The sequence below is a fragment of the Podarcis gaigeae genome (assembly GCF_964106915.1).
Source record: "Podarcis gaigeae genome assembly, chromosome: 10".
NCBI lineage: Eukaryota > Metazoa > Chordata > Lepidosauria > Squamata > Lacertidae > Podarcis > Podarcis gaigeae.
In genome coordinates, this window is record NC_139686.1 from 40204642 (window position 1) to 40231333 (window position 26692).

The 26692-nt window shown below is 41.9% G+C and overlaps 1 protein-coding gene across 12 annotated transcripts in view; it reads left to right on the forward strand.

Annotated features, from left to right (window-relative positions):
• Positions 1–26692, forward strand: part of PPFIA2 (PTPRF interacting protein alpha 2) — a 271229-nt gene that overhangs the window by 202698 nt on the left and 41839 nt on the right. For 9 of the 12 annotated variants that reach the window (XM_083698945.1, XM_083698940.1, XM_083698944.1 and 6 more), the window contains 12 exons: positions 1524–1745; positions 1929–2075; positions 3028–3162; positions 12825–12911; positions 13354–13437; positions 14221–14352; positions 14964–15026; positions 18939–19030; positions 20996–21131; positions 21481–21701; positions 22737–22974; positions 25410–25439. In XM_083698945.1, coding sequence (XP_083555071.1) covers positions 1524–1745; positions 1929–2075; positions 3028–3162; positions 12825–12911; positions 13354–13437; positions 14221–14352; positions 14964–15026; positions 18939–19030; positions 20996–21131; positions 21481–21701; positions 22737–22974; positions 25410–25439 — 1587 coding nt within the window. The remainder of the gene's footprint in view (positions 1–1523; positions 1746–1928; positions 2076–3027; positions 3163–12824; positions 12912–13353; positions 13438–14220; positions 14353–14963; positions 15027–18938; positions 19031–20995; positions 21132–21480; positions 21702–22736; positions 22975–25409; positions 25440–26692) is intronic. The other 3 variants (XM_083698947.1, XM_083698948.1, XM_083698946.1) reach the window with 1 other exon arrangement.

Genomic DNA, 26692 nt, shown 5'->3' on the forward strand with positions numbered 1-26692 from the left:
ACAATATTTGTGTGATGGTAGGTGGGGATTTATTATATTAATTTGCAAATAGAGCTTAGTTCGGTTCTGTACTTCACATAATATAATTCCAGTGCTTGTGTGTTTCTAAGCTCATGAATCTCAGACTCTAGAAAAAAATATTTATCTATTACAGCTAACATGAATGTGCCTATCAGCAGCTGTAAAAAAAAAAAAGATATTTTAATGCATGTGCAGACATCTATATTTTTAATTGGATTAAAGCAAATAGAAAGTTGAATAGAAAAAATACTGCAAAGACAAAGCAAGACTCATACAGCATCACTCAACCGTTACAATGACTGGGAGCTGTACAGCAAATATAAGCTTTCAAATGTAGACTTACCAGAGGTAAGAGAATAAAAGAGACTAGATCTTTCACAGGTTCCTTTCACAGTGTTCTGTCATTCTGAGGGTCATATAAATTGAGCAAGATTTATAACACAGACAGAATGCTATGTGTGCAATTACTCGTATTTGGAGCATATCAGCAACTATGCCCTCTTGTAGTTACACACAATCCAGAACACAAGTGATGACTGCTACAGAAAGCAACATAACTCCATACTTTCCCCCCCACTAAAATGTTGGGGGAGGAATATATGAACAGCTCAGTTGCCAGGTGTGTACTTGCCCTCCCTATTGCCTGTGATGCTTTTGTTGTTGCAACAAGACGCCATGAGAAAATACTGTAAGGAGCTATGTTCAGAAATGGGAAAAGTCACTGAGGATAGACATTTGAACATAGTTGTGTGAGAGTTTTCCTTTATTTAAATTAGGTTTGGAGTGCTGCCGTTTTAGGCACCTGGTCTCTCTTTCTGATAAAGGATTCACAGCTTTGCGTTTTCAGTGTATGCCCTCCGTCTATCTAACAGGAAGATTTAATAATACCCCTGTGTACCAAAGACTCTGCATCTGTAAGTCGGGAGACGTGGAGGACATTCAACACTATTTGCTACGATGCCCTTTATATACATCCCCTAGACAAAAATTCCGCAATTACATCCTGTGTTCTTTTTCCAGCTGACTTCCCCTTGAGCAAATCTCTATTTTGCTAGCTGGCAATAATGTATTTATTACTGCACTAGTTGCAAAATTTGCTTTGTCTGCAAGTAAGTTGAAAACTAGGTACCAAGACAAGTATCATATTGGGGAGTGAAGTTCTTAACTTATGCAGGTGTGATTTTGCACTTTGGTAAGTCTGTTTTCCTGTTGTTGTTCAGTTTTGATTCAATTATTTGTATCCCTTATGCACTGTGACCATTTCCCAACTTGTGTCGAATTGTGATGGTTTATAGCTTTTAGCAATAAAGATTTCATTCATTCTTTTTCTGATAAGCAGTAGCAATCTATTTTGAAGACTTGACCACTGTAGAAATCTGAATCATACGGAAAAGTGCCAACAGTATATTCCTGTTGATTTCATACACTTTGCTCCGTTTCTTCACTAAGTTGGTGAAAGTAGGCTAATGTGAGTGGTCTATGGTTTGTTTGTTTCTTAATAGCGTCTGTCAAATGGCTCCATAGACTCAAATGATGAGACCAGCCAATTGGTGGAACTGCAGGAACTTCTTGAAAAGCAAAATTATGAAATGGCACAGATGAAGGACCGCTTGGCTGGATTGTCTTCCAGAGTCGGGGAGGTAGAGCAAGATGCAGAGACAGCTAGGAAAGACCTCATAAAAACTGAAGAACTGAACAGCAAATATCAGAGGGACATTAGGGAGGTAAAAAATTATCCCACCTCCATTTGTTTTCATTCATCTGTACATTCATTCATTCCTTTTGAAGCTGGTACATCTCAAAGTCAAGTTTAGATTATAAGCCATCTAATGACCTCCTGCTAGCTACATGAATATTGGCAGCAATTGTAAATTGAAGTCTTTTGATGTATTGTTTGTTCTTTTAAGGCAATGGCTCAGAAGGAAGACATGGAAGAAAGGATCACTACCCTTGAAAAGCGTTACCTAAGTGCTCAGAGGGAATCCACCTCCATACATGACATGAATGATAAGCTGGAAAATGAGCTGGCAAACAAGGAAGCTCTCCTGCGTCAGGTTCAGTATCTGGGATCACTGCTAAGAGACTCTTCATAAGTGTCCTGTCATCATTTAGCTGAAAAGAAAGGCAAATGTGTGTTCTTGCTATGATCTTACTCTGCCATCCAAATAGTGCTAGATTTGGATCAAAAGGGAATGAGGACTTTTCTTTCCAGCAAGAGGAGTCAAAGATAGATCAGATTTGGGCCCAGATCTAATTTTTCCAGAGCTAAGATGTTCAAGACAAGGCTAGAACATATCTGATTGTCAAACCTGGCTCTTATCAAGTCAGGGTGGCAAGATTCTGGGAGTGAATCCAGATTGGGTGAGATGAAGGAAAATCAAGGTAAGCTAGAAAGGGAAAGTATGACAGGTTTATAGCAGCAAGCTGAGCTACACATGAACTATACAGACTGGATCATAAACTTTGACCATCAGTAGATTTTGGGAGAGGGTGAATGATGTGCAGTGCCAGCCAGGAAAGTATCTATGACTGCAGCATGCAAGCTATGTTTGCTAATATAAAACAGCCTAAAATAGTGGGATACTAAGAGCGTGCTTAAAAAAAAAAAGGTTTGAACTTGCCATAGGAAGTTTCTTACTCATAAGAGTAAGAAACCTTACTCATAAGAGTAAGAAACCACTTGAAGCTGATATGTCTTGGTTCATGAGAGCATGGGACAAGTTACTGATTGCTCCTATTTATATGTTTTATTAACTTTCCAGTTTGTTGTAGCGTTCATTCATATTAATGCCTTTTCAGTACATCTCTCTATATTAACACTTCTTCAGTGCATCTCTATATGAATCATTACATGCTTCATCGGTTGGGTTTGAGAAAGTGAGGAAGATTTGCTCTTTGAGAGCCAACCAGGATGAACCATTGGAAGTCCAATCCCCTGAGAACGGCAGCAATTTCCTGATCCGGCCTTTTATTTATTTATTTAACCGTCTCATTTCTGGGTTTCAGATGGAAGACAAAAATAGACAGCTGCAGGAACGGCTTGAACTAGCTGAGCAAAAGCTGCAACAAACAATGCGGAAAGCTGAAACATTGCCTGAAGTGGAAGCTGAACTGGCTCAGAGAATCGCAGCCCTGACTAAGGTATTGTACACTTGAGAGCAGGTGAATTTCAGAAACACGTTTTCCTTTAACATTGATTTTCATCCCTTTTCCCTTCCTTCAGCACCATCAGCAGCAATAAAACCCTGTTTTGGAGTGGACAAGATGATTCTTCTTATTGGCACCGTAAATAAATACTAATTACACATACGACGTTATTTGCTTTAGCTTAATTTAATGGCAGAGGTATTGCTTCGTATTTCTTGTATGGCTTGAGTCCATTTCTCCCAAAATCCCAAAGGAGTTTATTTTATAATACTTTGTATTATAAAAGAGTTATGATTAATCCAATTCAGCTAAAAATCATGAACTTTATTTGCCATTGAATTTTTTCCATGATTTCCCACATCACATTAATTCAAAGAAACACGGTGATCACTTTCATTAAAACAGACCAAAAGAAAATAGACACTTTATTTTCCAGGCTCAAATGAATCAGGGTTGCATGAGAGCATAAGATGGATAGGAGAAATACCCAGTGGATTGTTCCTATAGAAAATAGTATCACACAAGTTTCATGCAGATATACAAGTTGCCAGTTTCGATGATACACAAGTTCAAAAAGAAAAGGCACATGTCAATCACATATATTCTGCTGGCTCATCTTTATACAGTAGTGCCTCGCAAGACGAAATTAATTCGTTCCGCAAGTCTTTTCGTCTTGCGAGTTTTTCGTCTTGCGAAGCACGGTTTCCCATAGGAATGCATTAAAAATCAATTAATGCGTTCCTATGGAAACCGCCTTCAGACCAGGTCCGGGGACAGTCTGTCCCCCGACCTCTTCTGAAGGCCGGTGGGGGGCGAAAGTCTTTGCTCCCCCCCCCCCCGCCTGCCTTCCCGGGACAGCGGAGACTTCTCTGCTGTCCCGGGGCGGTCTTAAAATGCTGGCGGGCGGCAGCGAAGCCTTCGCTGCCGTCCCCCAGCATTTTAAAAGCCCCTGGGACAGCGGAGACTTCCCGGGGCGATTTTAAAATGCTGGCGGGCAGCAGCGCTGCCGCCCGCCAGCATTTTAAGATCACCCCAGACAGCGGAGAAGTCCTCCGCTGTCCCGGGGTTTTTAAAATGCTGGTGGGCGGCAGCGAAGGCTTCGCGGGCAGCAGCGCTGCCGCCCGCCAGCATTTTAAGATCACCCCAGACAGCGGAGAAGTCCTCCGCTGTCCCGGGGTTTTTAAAATGCTGGTGGGCGGCAGCGAAGGCTTCGCGGGCAGCAGCGCTGCCGCCCACCAGCATTTTAAGATCACCCCAGACAGCGGAGACTTCTCCGCTCCCGGGGCGATTTTAAAATGCTGGTGGGTGGCAGCGAAGGCTTCGCGGGCAGCAGCGCTGCCGCCCACCAGCATTTTAAGATCACCCCAGACAGCGGAGACTTCTCCGCTCCCGGGGCGATTTTAAAATGCTGGCAGCGCTGCGTTTCTCCGCTCTCCCGGAAGGCAGGCAGGGGGGAGCAAAGACTTTTGCCCCCCGCCCGCCTTCAGAAGAGGTCCAGGACCTCTTCTGAAGGCCGGTGGGGGGCGAAAGTCTTTGCTCCCCCCCCCCCGCCGCGTGCCTTCAAAAGCCATCCGGGATAGCGGGAAGTGCTTCCCTGCTATCCCGGACTGCTTTTAAAATGCTGGCGGTGGGGAGCAAAGCCTTTCGGCCCCCGCCGGCCTTCCTGGACCTCTTCTGAAGGCCGGAGGGGGGGGGGAAAGGCTTTGCTCCCCACCGCTAGCATTTAAAAGAGGTCCCCGGAGATTTCCCTATGGGCTTTCTTCTTGCGAAGCAAGCCCATAGGGAAATTCGTTTTGCGAAGCGCCTCCAAAACGGAAAACCCTTTCGTCTAGCGGGTTTTTCGTCTTGCGAGGCCTTCGTCTTGCGGGGCACCACTGTAATGCCTAAAACCACTCTTGTCTTGCCTCACCGCCCCCCACCCCTGTGGACTTAGGCTCCATTTCTATGCACACTTTGTTGGAAGTCCATTCCTCACTGAACTGATTGGCACTCAGTATCTGAATAGGGTGCAAATGCATTTACAGAAGTGTTCTGGAACACAGTAATAAAATCTTTGATGGCATGTAAGAGAGAGAGAGATTTTTCATCAGTAACTCAGAAAAGTCACCAAAAATTGGAGGGTTTCTTTTAATGCTTCTCGGGTTTCTTTTAAAAAACAAACCAAAAGACAATGGCTCATTCCTGTGGGTATCTGTTCTAATGCTTTTTGGATGTGCACAGAGCCTAGGGCTTGCCGATCGGAAGGTTGGCGGTTTGAATCCCTGCGACGGGGTCAGCTCCCATTGTTTGGTCCCAGCTCCTGCCCACCTAGCAGTTCGAAAGCGCGTCAAGTGCAAGTAGATAAATTGGTACTGCTCCAGCGGGAAGGTAAACGGCGATTCCGTGCGCTGCTCTGGTTTGCCAGATGTGGCTTAGTCATGCTGGCCACATGACCCGGAAGCTGTCTGCAGACAAACGCCTGCTCCCTCAGCCTATAGAGTGAGGTGAGCACTGCAACCCAAGAGTCGTCCGTGACTGGACCTAACAGTCAGGGTTACTTTTACCTTTTTAAAGTAGTTTCATGGGTGAATATCTTCTTCCTTCATTAAGATTCCTTGTAAAGTTCAGAAAAAGTCACACCAAGCTAACAAAGTGATGTGTGAATAGGCCCTCCAGTGCACACAGGTGGTTATTTATTTATTTATTAAGTCTTTTCTGTACAGTGAGCAGCTCAGCATGTGGGAAGAAAACTATTAGATGTGTTTTCCTCCCACTCCCTCCACGGAACAAATGGAGAAATCGCCATGCAAAGCAGCTCCAAAATGGAGCACGCACAATGCTGAAGTGTTTATGTGTCCTGTAGTCAGCTAATATAAGAGCTACTGTAAGTGACATTAGGAAAGGAAGGTTGCCATGTTCATCCATTGGGTGGGTGGAGAGAAGACCAAAATAATAATAATAATAATAATACAGTATAGTTACCACTCTGTGATTATAAGTTGCATAGGTTTCTAGCCTGTTTGAATGATCATTTCTGTATTGATGAGGAGAAGAAATGGGGGAAAAATCCTCATTCATAGGAATCCCAGCCCTTCTGTGTCTTTTCAGTTCTGTTCCTGTTAACTAGATATATATGATCTGTGTGTTGCATCTAGATTGTGTTGTGCAATTTATATCAGGAACTGTGTGAGACAGAATGTATATGTTACTTAATTGAGGGCAAAACTACTATTTGGACAACAAGATCACAAGCAATGCAGCCAAACATAGCCAAAAATACATCTGTAGCCATTGATGGCACTAGTGACCTCCTCTTTTGAATGCCAAGCAAGAGCCTACTTGGTCTCTGCAATGCCAGTCAGGGGACCTTGTTTGCACTGCCTAGTGTGTGCGGAGGGAGTCAAAGGCAAGTTACACTCTACATCCCAACTGAGTCAAGGCCCTTAACCCACTGCTAACTTCTCCCCAAATAGTTTTCTGGCCAACTCAGTTGCCAGCTTCATTGAAGCCAGCAGAGAGGGCAGAATCAGGGGAAATCAAGGGGTCCTAATGTATTACTGTTATTATGTTTTAAGTTTAAGCAAGCTAATCAACATAACTGACTTCTTCCCTAAAAACAGTGGATAAAAGCAAGAATAGACTTTACTGGAACCCTCCCCACAATTCGTTCCACTAAAAAGATGCTTAATGTATTGGGCTCAGAAATCCAGATTTTATACTTCTGACACATTATTTTCTGTTGATCAATTTGTATAAGATTTCAAATGTTACATAGCAAGAAGAAAACTAACATCAATTTAAACTGGTCTAACACACATGAAATCTGAAATCTTGTTTTTCCCTCTGGTGCGATCAACAATTCTTAGGTGATCACACTTTCCCACTGATTACAGTTTTGGGGGCCGCCTTGATGTGGATACAGAAGAGATGTGTATGCAGTTTTGCCACTGATACTGAAGTCAATGGAGGAGTCCTTGAATATTGGGTGGGAGTTCACATAAGCACCTCCCGTACTAGGAAGTATTGGTAATCTGGTAAAACTATAGCCATGTTATGAATTTTTTCGTCTCATAACTACTCTATAGTAGACTTGTGTTGTTCATAACATTGTGTTTCAAATAATAATAAATATATTATAAATGAATGAACAATTCTAATTCAACTAAAGTAAACCTATTCTGCACCCCTAAATTTAAATATATATTGGATTGGATCTTGACTTAGTCATGCTTGAAGCAGCTTGAAGCACACCTTAAGTGCACTGGTTTTTAATGAGTCTGTCTAAGCATGATTAAGTCTGGAGCCAACTCATTCTTAGTTTCTCAGTAAGTTCCAGGGAAAGGGAGTTCCTGAACGAAGAAGCAGTGGTGTAGCGTGGCTTGTCAGCACCCGGGGCTAGGCAAGTAATTTGCACCCCCTAACCCGTGGATTTGCGCCCCCTAACCCGTGGATTTGCACCCCCTAACCCTAACCCCCAGATGTTGCGCCCGGTGCGGCCGGCCCCCCCTGCACCCCCCACGCTACGCCACTGCAAAGAAGCAAAAGTGCAACAAAACAAAAACAAGGAAGCATCCAATGGAAAAGACAAAAAAAAAAATCAAAGATGCTGAAGAGAAATGCACTTTTTATTAGTGCCCAACATGTTTCAGCCCACTATGTCAAGGGATTTTATGTTTTCTTGTAAACAGATCAAAAACATCCACGTTGAAATTGCTGCAAGGCAAAACTCCTCACGAGTTCTTCCAAGGTTCCAGAGGGAGGGAATCATCATGTCTAGGATAGTGTTTCCTCCTTTTTTGCTACAATCAGAGCGAAATTGCTAGGATACAAAAGGGATGAGTTACGCAGCTTGCCAGACTGGCACCTCCTTCCTCCTGCCTGCCTACTTTGTTTTTATCTCAACACCAGCAGTTTGGTTGCTCCTTCATAGTATCAATTTCATATTATTAATGCAGTCGCATTGAAGAGGAATGTCAATTTACAAACTATGTACCTCCTTTTTCAAGCAAGCAGTTCTCCCTAAATCAAAGCAAAAGCCAGTCATGAGGCCTAGCTTCTGATCTATATGCATGCGTAGTGGATAACAGATTTCAGTCTCATACCCTCCAACATTTCTCTGATGAAAATAGGGACGTCCCATTCCATAATGATAATTTTACTTTTTATACTCCACATATCTTACTCAGTTGCCCCAGCCACTCTGGACAGCTTCCAACATATATAAAAACATAATAAAACATTATTTAAAAACCTTTCCTTTACAGGATCACCTTCAAACGGCTTGAGGGTCTGATAACTCCATACCCTCCAACATTTTTCCAATGAAAATAGGGACATCCTAAATAAAAGTGGGACATTCTGGGATCAAATCAGAAACCGGGACGGCTTCTCCAAATTAGTGATGTCCCTGGAAAATAGGGACACTTGCAGGATCTGCAGTCTTCTTCATGTCCTGGGGAGGCTGTTAAACTTCCCCACTCTGAGAGAGAAGGAGACAACACAGAAACTGAGTTTTTGGGAAATGATCAGGAGATTAAAAATTGTGGGATAAGCAAATTATTAATGGGAATATATGTAAACACCAGCAAATGCAGAATGAATACTCTTTGTCATATAACCACCCCATAAACAAATTGGAATGAATGTTCAATAAAGACTGGACATAGTCTAACCACCACAAACTTTTGCAACAAATCAGGATAAATTCTGAATAAATAGGCTATCTGGAGGAGCCCTAGTACTCAGTGTGATCCCTAATTTCAAAATGAGAATATTTTCAGCACTTTGCATCAAAAGAACATCAACTCAATCAGCAAAGGAAACTGTTGAAGAAATATGCTCTGAAATTGTTGTGTTACTTAAGGATAGTTTTTGTGCAACTCCAAAAATGAAGTTTCTGTCTAGACACTAGAAGATAGTGCCAGATATCTGCTGAACTTACACAAAGTGCCCTAAAGGCATTCAAAGACTAATTAAATGGGACTCCAAAGAAGGAAGACAATCTAGACATTTTAACCCTAGAGAAGTTCAGTCATTGCATTAAAAACAGATGAGAGCAAAGTTTTCATCCTGAAGTGATAACATCTACAGTGGTACCTCGGGTTAAGTACTTAATTCATTCCGGAGGTCCGTACTTAACCTGAAACTGTTCTTAACCTAAAGCATCACTTTAGCTAATGGGGCCTCCTGCTGCCGCCACGCCACTGAAGCATGATTTCTGTTCTCATCCTGAAACAAAATTCTTAACCTGAAGCACTATTTATGGGTTAGCGGAATCTGTAACCTGAAGCGTATGTAACCCGAGGTACCACTATATAAGCATTTCAGAAGTGTATTTCATCCTATCCAGCTGCAGCCTCAACCCCAGGAAGCATTTTTGCATTGTTAATTCAACTCAGTATTGAGTGTTTTCAAGTAGCCAACCCTGTGGATATTCTTGATGTGGCCTTAGTGTCACACTTCGGTCTACAAAATATGATTCTATTTTTGAAACCTACCCAAATGATACCTTTGTTGACTTTTACCCAGGAATGAAGGAAAGAATGATTTTCAGTTGTGTCTTGCCTAAATAAAAAAAAACAGCACTTCATTGTCAGCCTGACTAAGAGGTCTTTTCCTCCCATCCAAAGACTAGAAATGCAGTATCCATAACATAAATGATAGCAAGGAAGCTGACCAGGGTTGGCCAGGAATAGTTCTTATGTGCTAGTCAGTCTAGGAATGATGGTCTCCTGACAAGAAATGAATGGTCAGGACTCCACAGAGATACATGAGATCTTTCATGCTCCAACAGGATGCCATCAAGGCCCATAGCCAAGGTAGAAGAAGATTTATTTGCATTTCGCCTAATGTCCCTGGTGGAAATAAAGTTAGCAGACTGGATCAGGTGACCAGTAGGCTTCCAACTGTGCAGGGTGAATGCTTCATTTTAAGGTAATCAAGTATTAAGTTTCAACCAATCAATATAAAGTGCCAATCCTACCCATGATCCAGAAGATCACAGAGTGCAGAATGATGTAAATCAAGAACTGAAATGGTTCGGTCATTATTGGATTTTACCTCAAAATGCAAAATCACAAGACTATAGTGTTAGAAAGGACCCTAGTGGTCACCAAGTCCAAGTCCCTGCAATGCAGTTACCTCAACTTGCAGTCTCCCATCCAATCTGAAACCAGACCAGACCTGGCTTAGCCTTGGCAAATGTGCTAGCAGTTTTACTGCTATACCACTATGTCTACCTTAGCTGCAATTTTGGTAATCAAAATCTTTTAGATGCAGTTTCTTGTGGCTGTTGCTTTTGCCTGTAGGTTTTCAGCGTTGCAGTCAATAAGGGCCTATATGCCTTTGCTAAGGACAAAGAAATGTTGAGCCTCACCCTTTCTTCATCCTTAAAGTAAATTTATTCTGTAAGCTTCAGGGGGTATTTTTCTTTGTTCTTACTTAAACCATTTCTCCTCAAGGGAAAAAAAGTTGCACATATCGAGCTTACATGATCAATCCTTGGTGAGCCTTTGGTTCATGTGATTTCCCCTCAGCCCACCTGTTCTCCTCTTCCGGCTACAAAGAGGCAAAAAGAAGCTGTTGCTTCTGTTTTTAACTAACCACTGTTTAGCATTATATCCAGTCCCAAACAAACTGTGCTTAACTTTGAGTATGGTTTACTAAGACAGCCCAATTTCTGGCTTGTTTCAATAAACCATTGATAAGATTAATCACAACTTTGAGTTCAGACTAAACTTACTGCTGTCCTGCAGTAAATTGTAATGGAGATGATGTCTGATGTCTTCCTTGGAAGGAGGAATAGGGAAGGGGGACCAAGGTGCATTCTATGTTAAACCATGGTTTAGCGTTACAACTGAATGAGGCAACTGTGGGCTTGTAGAGCTCTTAACATTTTACCTGAATAGATGGGAGGTCTTTCATTAAGCACACCTCTCAGGCAATTTACAGGTAAGAAAAAAGTCCACTGTCAAATAAATTATCAGCTTCATTTTATGCTTGGAAAGGTGTTGAATCATTGGATGAGCCTTTATTATTAATATTAAATATTCATGTTGATCTGAGTGCTCTTTTTATCTTGTAGCATATACCGACACATTATAAAGAGTGTCTTCTCTTAATTTTGACTTTGGTCTTGTGAGTCACCAAGCCAAATGCAGCCCATCAGCTACATAAATGCAGCCCATCAGCCCAGGGCACTGATAATCCTTCTGCTTTTGCGGCCTGCCTGGGACTGCAAAACAAAAACGGGAATTGCCAAAGACCTGGAAGACCCTAGTCCAGGTGGGCTGCATATGGCTGGATAGGGTTGCAGGTTGTGTCCTAAAATGTTTGCAATGAACTTTAATTTGGGCTGAAAGGGGTTAACTAGTCCAAAATCCAGAATTGGTCATACTCAGAATAGGCCCATTAAAATCAGTAGGCCTAAGTCAGTAATGTTCATTTATTTCAGTGGGTCTACTCTGAGTATGGAGGGACGCAGGTGGCGCTGTGGGTTAAAGCCTCAGTGCCTAGGACTTGCCGACCGAAAGGTCGGCAGTTCGAATCCCTGCGGCGGGGTGCGCTCCCGCTGCTCGGTCCCAGCGCCTGCCAACCTAGCAGTTCGAAAGCACCTCCGGGTGCAAGTAGATAAATAGGGACCGCTTACCAGCGGGAAGGTAAACGGCGTTTCCGTGTGCAGCTCTGGCTCACCAGAGCAGCAATGTCACGCTGGCCACGTGACCCGGAAGTGTCTTCGGACAGCGCTGGCCCCTGGCCTCTTGAGTGAGATGGGCGCACAACCCCAGAGTCTGTCAAGACTGGCCCGTACGGGCAGGGGTACCTTTACCTTTATCTTACTCTGAGTATGGCTAACAGGGATACAACCCATTATTCATTCTGTTTAAATAAGGAGTAATTCACATTGACTTTTTTTAGAAGTCCATGGTGTGTGTTAATGGGACATGCAGTAAACATAGGATCCATTGTGATACATTACCTAACTGAGCATTTGTCCAGATCGTTGTTCACTAAACTAAAGAGTGGCATAGCAAGACATAATGTGAGCAGCTTGGGAACGACCAGACACCTGCTTTGCATTCACCACAAACTCAGTAACCCTTTCATAGTAAGCCCGGGAGAGTTATGATATTTCCTTTAGTTATATGCTTTCATATCTCTTAGGCAACCTACCATAACATTATTCTAGAGATGACTAACCCATTTGGTTTAGTATATTCTGTAACATAATATACATTGTTTTTGTTATGATAAGATTGTAGGATGGTCTATTTTTTTTTTAAAAAAAAAAATAATAATTCTGGCATTGGCTCCTCAAAGTTGTGTTCTGGTCTTGTGTTTATCCAAATTCCAATCAGGCTTTATATTTGCCATAATTGCTTTGAGATCCCTCTATAGAGGAAGAGTAATTCTTACCAGCCAGCCATCACTAACCTGAAATTTCCATACCTAGGTTGTTAGCTTTTTTAGCATCCCATTGTTTTTAGTTCATCCGCATCAACTGCCTCATGTCACCCTATTGTAAGTGTGGTTTATTCTACATAAAATTCTGTCAGTTAAAGTATTAAATTTGCAATCACACTTTTCTTTTGAGCATTCTGTGCTGTGTTCTGTTCAGTGTTGGTGTCTTTAGTTCTGATTTTTCAATTTTGTCCCTCTCCTTTTCCTTGACTTGTTAGTCTGATCCAACCTCTTCTACCTCATCTGATGATTATCAATATGTTATGGAAGCTAAACTGCAAGAAATGATCTCCATACGTAGGAAGGTAGTCCTACTGGACTTTACTTTCTATTGCTAAATAGAATCCATCTAATTTTGTTTTCTTATTTTTAAGAACTCTTTTTAAAATATTTATGTATTTCTTTTATTGATAATCAACCATTGTGCGGTTCAGTGCTTAAAGAGCTTACAATTTTATGATGGCAGGTTTGTGTTCAAACCATGCACAGTCTGCATGTTACATTTGGCTGATTTCATTGCTCATAAATAACTCCAATGTTTTGCTGGATGCTTGGATGTAACAGGCCTTTGTAGCTGACACATTTCAAGCAATGCTGTTCAGCTGCCTGTTTGAATAACATTTATTTTTGAAAACTAAGTTTGCAGTTAGCAGTAGCTTGCTTTACATTTTCTTTAAAACAAATTGAGATTTTGGCTCAGAAAGCTCTTTAAGTTTCAAAGAAGTGTGTTTATTTATTTTTATATAGGCAGAAGAAAGGCATGGCAACATTGAAGAGCGCATGAGGCACTTGGAGGCCCAACTGGAGGAGAAGAACCAGGAGCTTCAAAGAGTATGTGTATTGTTGATCATTTGATTTATAGTTTGACTTGTCTAAGCTAAATGCATCACACTGTTTCACATAGTCCCCCTTATACCTAAAAAATGAGTCTCGTGTCTAGAAGCTCAACTGGAAGAGAAGAATTAGAATTTCCCCCGAATTGCTTACATTTATTTATTTTTTGACTTGATGAATATGAACTGAACGATTATCAGGTATTGAATGTGCGCAAATCTTTGATTCAGCAGTAGTGCTAATAAATTTTATCCTCTGGCAGTATTTGTTTTTGCTGTGCGCTACTGTACCATGGGTACTGTGACACGGGTGGCACTGTGGTCTAAAACACAGAGCTTAGGTCTTGCCAATTGGAAGGTCGGCGGTTCAAACCCCCATGACGGGGTGAGCTCCCATTGCTCGGTCCCAGCTCCTGCCAACCTAGCAGTTCGAAAGCACGTCAAAGTGCAAGTAGATAAATAGGTACCACTCCGGCGGGAAGGTAAACAGCGTTTCCGTGCGCTGCTCTGGTTCACCATAAGTGATTTAGTCATGCTGGCCACATGACCCAGAAGGTGTACGCCAGCTCCCTAGGCCAATAAAGCGAGATGAGCGCCGTAACCCCAGAGTCATTCGCAACTGGACCTAATGGTCAGGGGTCCCTTTACCTTTACCTTTGCTGTACCAGGGTATCATTATTGTGATTTCAGTTACAATAATCCACCACTGGTGTTTCACTAATGATAACATTTTAGATAATTTTGGAACTGCCCATTTTGTTTCCTTGATACTTTACTGAAGGCAAGGCAAAGAGAAAAAATGAATGAAGAGCACAACAAGAGATTATCAGATACTGTGGACAGACTTTTGACAGAATCTAATGAGCGCCTGCAGCTACATTTAAAAGAGAGAATGGCAGCATTGGAAGAAAAGGTAAAATGAGCAAAACAAATGGTTCATATCCAATGGTAGTCATGCTCAGAACAGAATCAATGGATCAGCCTAAGAAGAAATGTACTAAGCTGCCTTTTGCTTAGATATTGGTCCATCTAGCTCAATACACTCTGAGTGTATGACCCAATTGAGGATCATCCCATACTTACCTTGATTTGTATTTTTGGTTTCTTTTTTTGTGTTCTTGATACTATGGGGGGAAAGCAAATAAATACTTAGGGCTTGATCCCTTGCCCATCAAATCTTCCCGTTCCTTTCCTGTATGTGAAATCCTCACTGACTTTCCTTCCTGCCAGCTTTCTTCAAAACTCAATGGAGCTACTCATGTACTCAGAGGTATTTGCAGTACACAGACTGGTCCATGTGCTTAATGTTTAAAATGTCAATCCTATGTTGATGGCAAAATGTCAGTCCAAAATTGATGCTGTCCGATAGCTATCAGTGTTAATAGTATAACTTTTAACATATTCATAAATGGATAGTCAATACTTGTTATTACAATGGGAAGTGTGAAAAAATTGCAGATTCTGCAGAAATGTGTTTTATTTTGCTGTAATTTGTCTCTACTTTTGATCTTTTCTCTTTCTTAGAATGTTTTAATACAAGAATCAGAAAGCTTTAGGAAGAACTTGGAAGAATCATTACATGATAAGGTACTCTTTCTTTCCTACCTGCATTCACCTTTATTTTAAAAAGCAACTGATTACCAAAAAAGAAGTAGTAGTCTTCGGAATTCAAAACCTGAAAATGTTCCTAAAGATAATGGAACCTAGGGTTGTATCCAACTAAGACGCTGCAGGAGGAACAACTTCTACTTGTGCAAGGGATTCTCTCTTTCCACGCCCAGTGGCGTCGTAACGGGGAGTGGGGGCGGTACACCCCTGGTTCCATGTCTGCGGGGGTGACAAGAAGTCACCCTGTGGGGGTTTGTGACGGCACAAGCAGCCATCGCACCACCACAGCCGCATGTGGAGGATCCTCCATTCGCTGCTGCAGCCGTGAGCAGAGCATCCCAGCGGCAAACCACTAAGTACAGCGCATGTGCAGTGTCACATGCATCACATGCATGTGCTGTACATGGCGAAGCATGCGCTGTATAGCAGTTTGTAGCCAGCACCATTCCAGCACTGTACGGACAGTGCCGGGATCCCTCCTTCGCTGCTACAGCTGCGAACTGAAGAACGGGATCCTCCGTTCGTGGCTGCAGCCGCGAGCAGAGGATCCCAGCACCGTTGTACGGTGCTGGAGCGGCGCCGGCAGCAAACCACTAAACAGCAGATGCACAGTGTCACACACAAGCGCTGTACGTAGTGACGCCACCCATGCGCTGTATAGCGGTTTGCCGCTGGAGCTGCTCCAGCGTCATATGGACAGTGGCAGGATTGTCTGCTTGTGGCTGCAGCTGCAAATGGAGGATCCTCCATTCGCGGCTGTAGCAGCAACGAAGGGATGCCGGCACTGTACATACGGCGCTGGAGTGGTGCCGGCGGCAAGCCACTATACAGGATATGTGCAGCGCCGCTTTGTATGGCGCATGTGTCGTATATAGCAACGCTGCACATGCGCCCTACATCATGACAGCCGCTTCGGGTACTACAGCACCTTCCTTCACCCCTGCCCACACCTCCCTTTGTGTGCCCCTTGGACCCCCTCTATATCTCATATGGAGCTCCCTCAACCCTCCAAATCAGATTGCAGGGGGTGCAAGGGAAGGAGGAGGTGGAGAAGTTTCATTGTGTGAGCAATTAAACTGGACAGTGCTATTGTTCACACATCCAAGTGAAGATATGAGAGAGCTACATGCCGCACAGCATCAACATTCAGCCATACACTAGAGAACCCGCACCTCTGTAGGCTGCAATCCTTGGCACATTTCTCTGGGAGTGAGCCCCATTGAATGCAACTTACTTCCAAATTGGGCTGTACACTTCAAGTAGTGTTCATTGTCCTGCTGATAATATTCATGGGCCCTAGTGCAAGCATGAATTGCCCCCACAAAATATGTGGGCTGGATACATTTGGTTGAATGAAAGACTTTCCTCCAAACTGCCTCATTCTTATGTAAATACCTCCTTCCCCACTCTAGAGATGCATTTTGATTGCTCTGCTTCCATAGAATGCTCAAGTCTGGGTGGTCAATGGCCAGAAACCTATTGAGGACATGAGTCTTGAGCTTTCAGCCCCACATCTACCCAATCCTGACAGTCATATTAAAAATAGCATCAAAATTGCCCTTTGCAAGTCAACACAGCTTAACCCATGTACCACTGATTTAATGAACCAGTCAAATTCATTACAAACCTTTATAACAAATGCCATTTTTCTAATTCTTTACCAACCTACAGCCAGTAGATAACATAAATTCAACCAATCATATTTAAGTAAGCAGAAAGTAATTTTGCTAGGTATCAGATTAAATAGAAATAGAAGGAGTGGAATGGGAAAGAATTGTGGCTGAGCCCTGAGTCTAGGGGCAAAATAACTGTTAATACGTGATATCGGAACCAAACATGAAGGGAATAAATTGTAGACAAATACATTTCTTAACTTGGCTGCCATTTGTTCCTAAAAAGAGAATTTCCAGAAGGAATGGATGGGATAAAATTTCTGACTATGACTCATGAGCTCCTTGTTGCTTCATTTGTTTATTTTAATAATTTGTTGGCCACATTCTGTTCCAAAGAATGGTACCCGAAGCAGTGTGCTTCCTTCCAATTATGCTTATCCCCATATTTTGTCTATACTTGTTGTCAGGAAGAGACTGAATCTTTTTTTGGGGGGGGGGGGAGAATGTCATATTTAGCATTTATGGAATGCAAATAGCTGTTGCCTATATGTATTTTGAGCAGTTGAAAAATATGTTTCCAGAATTTATTCATGTATTTGGTTTTTGATTTACTGCATTTATAGCTTGTCTCCCCCCATCCCCCGAAGAGCTCAAGACATGCTTGCCCCATGTTTTGTCCTCCTAACAACCCAGTGAGCTAGGATAGGCCAAGAGAGAGTGGATGACCCAAGATTCTTCAGTTTTCTTCTTGTCCTGAGTGGGGATTTGAACTGGAATCTTCCTAGCCCTAGTCTGACACTCTAACCACCATACCATGCTGCCCCCCCTTTTACATTTTCTTAGCTAAAAGTACAGAATAAGTGGCACAGCAGAAGGATACTATGATTCTTCCTGATACCAAGAACAAGTGGGGGCAGGTTTCACAGGAAGAGGTAGATCCTCTTTCCCCAACATGATACCCTCCAGATGTTTCATACAACAATTTCCACCACTCAGTGCAGCACAGCCATGATAGCTGCTCCTTAAGGGAGTTCCATGAGCTGGATCTGGACCTATTCATACTTAGAGTAGAATACTCAAATCAATTCTTTTTAAAGGGCTATTCCAAACCTAAGTCTGGATCCAAGCCAAATGATTTCATATATAAAATCCTGTGCATTTTTCTTTGACTGCTTTCGTTGAAAATTCGAGCTGCATTTTTCCCCCCGGTAGAGAATTGTCTAGATTCCTGTTGTTGTTGTTGTTACTATATTAATTTAGGAATAGTTTCTTGCTTATGCAGTTCACCCCTGTTCATTGAGGGCTAGTGGTTTTATCATGCTAAACTGAGCTCAAACTGCTATACTAGACCTTTTTAAAAAAATAGGGGAAGTGTTCTTTGTCCTCGATCCTGTTATTTGTGACTGACCCATAAGAACAAGTAAGAAACAATTGATTCGAATCTGATGGTTTTCAGTGTGCAAGCCAGCTAACATTAGCTGGATTTATATATTTGTTGCAAAGTGTAATTCTTTTAAGAACTCTGTACAGTCAAACCCCGGTTCTCAAACTTAATCCGTTCCGGAAGCCCATTCGGCTTCTGAAACATTCAACAACCAAGGTGCGTCTTCCGATTGATTACAAGAGCTTCCTGCACTCAAGTAGGAAGCCGCGTCGGATGTTTGGCTCTGAAAAGCGTTCGAAAACCGGAGCATTTACTTCCGGGTTTTTGGCATTTGGGAGCCAAAAGGTTCCAAAACGAAGGCGTTCAGGAGCCAAGGTTTGACTGTATAAACTTTAAAACAGCAAAGAAGGAATGCAAAATTGGTGAAAACTGGAATCTTTGGAATGTATTTATAGTCTTCCATTTGTTATGTCTGGCATCACTAAAAATCACCAATGATTAGTTTGTCTAGCTGACAAAGGAATTTTTTTCTACAATTCTTCCATTAATAATTTATTTTTCATATTGTAAAAATATCTATAGATGTGCTTTGTTGGGCTGTTTAAAATGATTAGTTGGTTTGTAATAAGTAATAATTTACTTTGTAATAAGGAATAAGTTTGTAATAAGTAATGCTAGTCAATAAGTAATGAGTCTAACAAATTACTTATTTAACAAATATTAGTTTTAATGAAAATAATATTTTTACAACCCCTTGCTAGGCTGATACAATGTAAGTTGGTACTTAGTTGCCGAGAAGCTTAATGTTGTTCGCTGATATTAATTTTGATAAATGTAAGTTTTGATATAAAAACACTGTTGACTTCTTATTATTGTCATTATTATTATTTTCAGGAAAGATTGGCAGATGAAATAGACAAGCTGAGAGTTGAACTTGACCAATTGAAAATAAGAGCAGGTTCTTTAATTGATCCCACGTTGTCAAGGTAGCCTAAGAAAACCATAATATTTTCTTAATTTTAATACATTTAAAATCATACTATGTTGAAAATACTGTTTGCAGTTCACCATCCACCATGTGTTGCAAGCAGACTTTGAAAATGTTATCATTTTAATCATCGTCATTTTCTAAGGCACTGGGTGAAGTGCTTCCTTTCATAACTGCCAATGGGAAATCTGCTTTAGGCATTTATAGGTTGCTTTACGTGGGTTTTGAGAAAGTGTTGGCAGGAAGAGGAATGGACAAATAAGTCCATGATTAAATTCAGATGTGATGAATATTGCGTTAGTTCTCCTGATTATAATGCTAGCACATCTTCCCATTTTCTAATGTTCCTTTCATGTTGCAGTACCTGTTGCATTAAGGAAACTGTAGCATTTAGTGCTAACGTTCATTCACACCAGTGGTCATGGTGTGACACACAGTGAATGTCACTGGACGAGGTTGATGCTCCCCCATTCATCCTTTCACATGTGTGCTTCTGTTTCTCCATTACGTCCCCATGAAAACAGTAGGAAAGAACTGTATGCCAATGTACCACCCCCAATTTTGTCCCTTCCATGATTTTCTGGGTTAAGGGGCTGCAAAGTGATTTTTTTCTAGTAACAGGTAGGTAGCCATGTTGGTCTGTCGTAGTTGAAACAATATTTTAAAAAAATCCTTCCAGTAGCAGCTTAGAGACCAACTCAGTTTGTTCTTGGTATGAGCTTTTGTGTGCATGCACACTTCTTCAGATACATTGAAACAAAAGTCACAGAGGGTGGGGAAGGGTATTGCTCAGAAGGTTGGTGGGGATGGGTGGTTGGCTGATAGGTGTGGTAAACCAGTTGACAACTGCAATTGGTCTTACAGGAAAAAGCAAGGCGTGAGATGGATTCTTATCTCATTATACACGAGATGGATTTTTATCTCATTATACATGTGGATTCTTCTCTCATTATACATGATAAAGCTATTTTTAGCCATCTCACCCCTTGCTTTTTCTACTGTAAGACCAATTGCAGTCGTTAACAGTCGTCAACAGGTTTACCACACCTATCAGCCAATCACCCATTCCCACCACCCTTCTGAGCAATACCCCTCCCCACCCTCTCACTATATATAAGGGTCTGGTGACTTCTGTTGCAGTGTATCTGAAGACATGTGCATGCACACGAAAGCTCATACCAATAACAAACTTAGTTGGTCTCTAAAGAGCTGCTGGAAGGATTCCCCCCCCCATCAAATAACATGGAAGTGAGCACTAAACATGCACCATATACCACTGGTTTTCAGGAAATGGCTATTATGTCATGTGACAGCTCACATGCAATTCAGAAATTAACAATTAGGGAAATGGAATAAACTTCATGTAAATGCAGCCTGTTTCTGATTTGTATGACTTTTATATACAGTCAACCATAAGTCTGCTTCATCTCCATGTTAAGTTTTATTTCAATCTGGGGGAGGGGGAAAGATCACATTTCAAGTGTATATTTAAGTGTGTCTTTTAAAATGTATCTTCTCTCAAAATACACCCTTGTAAATGATGAAACTTTTGAGCTGAGAATTATGCAGAAACATTTGGGAAGTGCAAAAGCTAGTGGGAAACTTAAGCTTCATCCAAGAGTTGTTCATTTGGATTTGAATCCTGGTTGATTTCAACCCAAATCTTGCCAGGTCAAGTTTCATTGCTCTCTGCACACCACATTGACTCTCAGGAAAACATGTGTCATTTTGAGTTTTACTGGTTATTTCTAGTTTCCATTCAGATACATCACAGAGCTTTATTACCCTCGTAGCATTTCAGGAAACCACCCAAAATTGTTTTCTTTATGTATAGAATGAGATTTCATAGGATGAACGTCTCTGCACATTGTAAAACAGTTGATAAATTGTTGATTTTTTTTTTTTTTACGGTTTGGCTTATTTATTTGCATCTGCTAATTCATGTGCTGCAACTGTTTTTCAGACCACATCTTGATTCATCAGCAGAGCTGAGGTACTCTGTGAGCTCCCTAGTTGATAGCCAACCAGATTATAGGTCTACTAAGGTGATAAGAAGACCTAGAAGAGGCCGTATGGGAATCCGGAGAGACGAACCAAAGGTTTATCTTGTTCTTTGTTTATTAAAAGCAGTGCTCCTATTATAGTAATGGAAACGGATAGGTTTTAGCCATAGTGGTCCAAGGAGTCTGGATGTTCAGTGACAGAGGCACAACATTCACTGCTGCTCAGGAAGATTGGCTTGGTAAGGAGGAACTGTAGTCCAGCCAAGCCCTGCCTCAATGCCATTCCTCTTTCTGGAAAGTGACTCTTGTACAAGTGGCCTGAGAAAACTAAAAGGTGTTAATCAATGCCAACAATGTTTCAGTGTACTAGGCTTTCTGTTTTTAATTTCTCTCAAAATTAACATTTGGAATGAGGCTGATCGGGTATGCATTTCTTTTCAATTAGGTGAAATCCCTTGGAGATCATGAATGGAGCAGAAGTCAACCGATGGGTGTTCTGAGCAGCCATCATTTTGAGAGTGACACTGAAATGTCTGACATTGATGATGACGACAGAGATACAATATTTAGCTCCATGGATCTTCTGTCGCCAAGTGGACATTCTGATGCCCAAACCCTTGCTATGATGCTTCAGGAACAACTGGATGCAATCAACAAAGAAATCAGGTACTTGTACATCACCAAAAAGCAGAGAGCTTTCTCATCCCAGGCAACAAATTGTGCAAATGCTTGCAATAAATAAAATGGGTTTGTTCACATGCATCTGGCTGGTCTCTGAGGGAAGCAGAACAACCACCTTAGGTGGAATTTTATTCATATCAGCAGTGCAATCCTGAAACACATATTATGTATTTTTCAAAAGAAAAGGCAAATGTGTATATTTGTTTAAGAGAATTTGAATACCGCTTTATTGTCAGCAAAACCAGTAAGCATTTAATGTCTTCCCAAAAGTAGACCCTTTAGTTCAGCTATGTTCATGTAATATACAGCCATAAGAGACAACTACCTTTCAGCCCCTTAACTTTTCAAATGTTTGTTGTGTAGGTTTTCCACCTTTCAAGGTGGAATGTTTTAGCTGTGGTGAACCTTTGAAGCCATTTAAGCAACTGATTCTACAAAATTGCTAAATCAATTGAAATAGATACTTTGACTACAATGTACATCATTATAATGTTTGACATTTTATTTTATTTTTTATATTTTGCTGGAAGCCACCCAGAGTGGCTAGGGAAACCCAGCCAGATGGGTGGGGTATAAGTAATAAAATTATTATTATTACTATTATCTTCTTATTTAAAGCTCACCGATGGGTCTCCAACATGATGTACTGGTGAAGCCTATGTCATTTGTGAAAAGCACCTTATTAAACTGTTGCCAGGGATCAGGGCAAGGAAGCAATTGGCTGTACAGTGGTACCTCTGGTTATGAATGCTTCTGGTTAGGAACGCTTCACGTTACAAGCTCTGCTAACCCGGAAGTAGCTGCTCCTGGTTGCAAACTTTGCCCCAGGATGAGAACGGAAATCGCGCATGCAGCAGGAGGCCCCATTAGCAAAAGTGTGCCTCAGAATAAGAACGTTTTAGTTTAAGAACAGACCTCTGGAACGAATTAAGTTCATAACCAGAGGTACCACTGTATTGGAATATCACTCACATGACATTAGCTGTTTTAATTCTGCTACCTCCCAATTCATGTTTATAGGTTAATCCAAGAGGAAAAAGAATCAACGGAATTGCGTGCTGAAGAAATAGAAAATAGAGTAGCCAGTGTAAGCCTAGAAGGCTTAAACCTGGCCAGAGTCCATCCTGGCACATCTATTACTGGCTCCATTACAGCTTCCTCCCTTGCAAGCTCTTCTCCTCCTAGTGGGCATTCTACTCCAAAACTCACTCCCCGCAGCCCAGCCAGGGAGATGGATCGTATGGGCATCATGACACTGGTAAGAAAATGTACAAATACAGTTTTGTGCTGATCATTTCATTTATTTTATTACTTCTCTAAATAAGATTTTTTTTTCTATAGCTTGTTTCTTTTCCTGTTTGTTTATTTATTTGCCTATTATTACGTTTTTGTCTGTGGTAAAATCACGTTTGACCATTAATACAAAATGCAATAAGACTTTATATAGGGCCATTGCCACTGTTACACAAGATACAGTAAACAATAAAAAATAGTAATGAAATGAATTTGTGGGTTGCTGGGATAAGCACTCTTCATTATGTTTCCAGTCAGTGCTCCAGAAAGCTGTTTAGGATACCAAACAATGAAAAGTTTTGGGGCCCTTTAAAGACTTAACAAATTTATGATGGCATTCGTGTGTGAATCCTTAAGTGCTTTTCCTAATAAAAGGACTTCTCAGATATATCATGTCTGTTTGCACAGTGTAAGGAGGCAAAATCCGGTTCTAGGCCTTGGTGGCTGTGCTGTAAAAAGACTATAGGGCAGGGAGACCAGCTGAAGCTGATGGAAGGCACCCGATGCCGCTGAGGTCACCTGAGCCTCAAGTGACAATAACGAATCCAGAAATATCCCTAATCTGTGAACCTGCTCCTTCAAAGGGAGTGTAATCACATCAAGATCAGGCAACCTTCTAGCCATCCCAGTCTAGGGAACTGCTCGTTAACAGTGCCTCAGTCGGAGTGCCTCAGTCTTAACTGGATTTAGCTTCAGTTTGTTGGCTCTTATCCAGTCCATTACCAATCCAGCACATCCATGCCCTCACCTACAGATGTAAAGGAGAAATAGAGTTGTATGTCATCAGTGTATTGCTGACAACATACTCCAAGCCTCTCGATAACCCCACTCAGCAGTTTCATATAGACGTTAAGCAGCATAGGGGATAAAATCAAACCCTGAGGAACCCCACATTGAAGGCTCCATGGGGCTGGAGAATACTCCCCAAGCAACACCCTCTGGAAACAACTATCCAGGTAGGACCAGAACCACCCACCCCCAACTTGGACAGCTGCTCCAGAAGGATACCATCGTCAGTGGTATCAAAAGCTGCTGAGGGCTTGAGGAGAATTAACAGGACCACATTTCCCTGTCTCTCTCCCAACAGAGGTCATAATACAGGGTGACCAAAGTAGTTTCTGTGCCAAAGCCAGGCCTAAGCCCTGACTGAAATGGATCTAGAAAATCAGTTTCCTTGAAGAGTACCTGGATCTGGTCTGCGAGCACCTGTTCAAGAACGTTGCCCAAGAAGGAGTTATTAGCAACTGGGCAGTAGTTACTTAGGTTTTCTGAATCCAGGAGGGTGTCCTGAGGAGTGGTTTTACCACTGCCTCCTTCAAGCAGGCAGGGACCACCCCCTCTCACAAGGAGACATTCATCACCTCCCTAGCCCAGCCTGCTGTCCCCTCCCTGCTAGATTTTACCAGCTCAGGGTCCAGGGTGCTAGTGGTCACCCTGACCAATCCAAACACCTTGTCCACATCCTCAAGCCTTACTAACCTAAAGGCATTGCATGAATGAACTTCCATTTACAAGTTTGATACAAGATTCCCTAACTCTGGTTTGCAAGGGGTTATTCAAGCCATAGTTTGCCAGTTTGGATATCATGGCCAACTATGGTTTGTCAAAAGTCAGGAAGTTAATATTAAAGTAGAATGCATGGGAGAAGGAAGGGAAGGGAAAGGAGGTGGAAGCCTACTACAGAGTTCATGCATGACATCCAAATCAACTCCTGGTGTTGCAACAGCAAAACAGAGTCACAAGAAGGCTTTATTAAAGACTGGTGGGGTGGTACCAGGGCTTTTCTTCAGCTGCAACTCACCAGAATTCAGTTCCAGCACCTCTCAGGTGGGCACCATTGCCATCATAATAGAACAAGGAAGATGGTGAGTTCCAGAAAAATAGCACTGGATGGTACTACATGGGGACAGAACTTAATTTGCTGCATGGCAACAAATGTGACTTAAGGCAGCTCTGCTTTTCCTGCTGCAGTTAAAATAGCAGCATAAGATCTAACTGCAAATTAAAAGATTCAAGTATGTTTGTGGAGTTGGTTCCAGAGAAAACTAAGCAGAATTCTCATCATACAGTAGGACTCTCCTGAGTCCTTCCCCCCTCTACTACAGAGCCCATAATCTCCAAAAAAGCCTTCTGAGGCGAGGCTAGTGGAGCTGCAGCAATATGGGGAAATTGGGGAAAATTTCATGGGGCTGTTTTGCATAAGTGGGAATGCTTTTCACCTCACACAAGTTAACTCTAGATCCAAGCCATAGTATTTTACTTGAAGTTTTGCAGTTTCCAAAATATTGATTTTCCGGTTTGATGTTGAAAAATGGAAATGGATAGGATACCACTATCTTTTATTTTACCTACACGGCTTTGATCATTCCCCTTTGTTCTTTCCTTTGTTCTCAACTCCAGCCGAGTGATCTCAGGAAGCACCGGAGAAAGGTATGCATACTTTTCTCTCTTTTTTAGCATGCTACTGTGAATTTTCTCCCATGTGCACTTAAAACTCAGTTTAACCAACATTTTTCCACAGGTTTTTTGAAGTAATTTTGTTAAATGAATTTCTGCATTTGTAATTGGAACTTGAGAACATCTAAAATCAGGCCTCAGCTCTCGAAACTCACAAAGATGATTTGTGTCATCTTTGAAATTCTGACAGATGTGTAACTCATTGTGAATCATAACTTTGCCTATTAGTTTATACAGCTGCAGAAAACTTCTCATTGTTCTTCTAAATAGTAAAGCACCCTGAATGTTATAGCAATACATAACACAAGCATATATGAAACTATCAAAAGTTGTCATTACTTCAGGCTTATTAAGCAGAACCCTGGTAATTCTGTACTGATACATAATTTTGATCTTGCTTTGATATGTATCAAGTTGTAACTTTGGCTATATATGTGGGATTAATGAAACAATGGTGGCATGCATCAAATTACACAGATGAGTCAATATCTGAGGCCTGTCTTTTGCTAGTCTCAATTTTATACACTTTAGTGGCAGAGTGTGTCCTCCCTAAAAGAGGGCACATGTTGAGGTGAAACCTGGAGACTGACCTTCTGGTTGTGGGTGGGTATATTGGACAGGCACAACACCCGACTGGTAGATCCCTCGTTGCTGGGTTTAATCCGGCCAATGGGGTGCTGACTAAATGGATCAAGGGACCTATAAATACCCATGCACATGACCCAGAGCTTCCTCTTTCGGCTCGTGCATCAGAACACCCGCCCACCTCTCCCTATATTTAGGGCATTTTTGCAATTGAGCTTGCTATGCCGCCGTGTGTTGTCTGTCTTTGGGACAGGGGAACAGCAGGAATTTTCCCCACTTGCTGATTGGCTGTTGCCATTTGGGTTTTGGGTTCTGCTGCATAGCAAATTGTCACAACTTCTAAGGTTGCAGATAGGCACTGGTTCAGTTGATAGGGATGGGAGAACAGTCTCACCATCCCTATGTGAAGGGTATTCCGTTAAAGGAATCCAGGGACTCAACTTGGTTTGGCCAACCCCCAAAAGGGGATTGTTCCCATGCCTGAGTCCAGGGGAGCATCTGGGGAGTGGACATAGTCTGTTCCATAGGCTGACCTATGATAGAGCTCTGGTCAGCACTACCTGCAAGGGTGCAGGGAGCTAGTCGAACCAGAGCCTATGGAACCATTCACTTTCTGTAATCAATAAAGTTGTGGCCTAAAT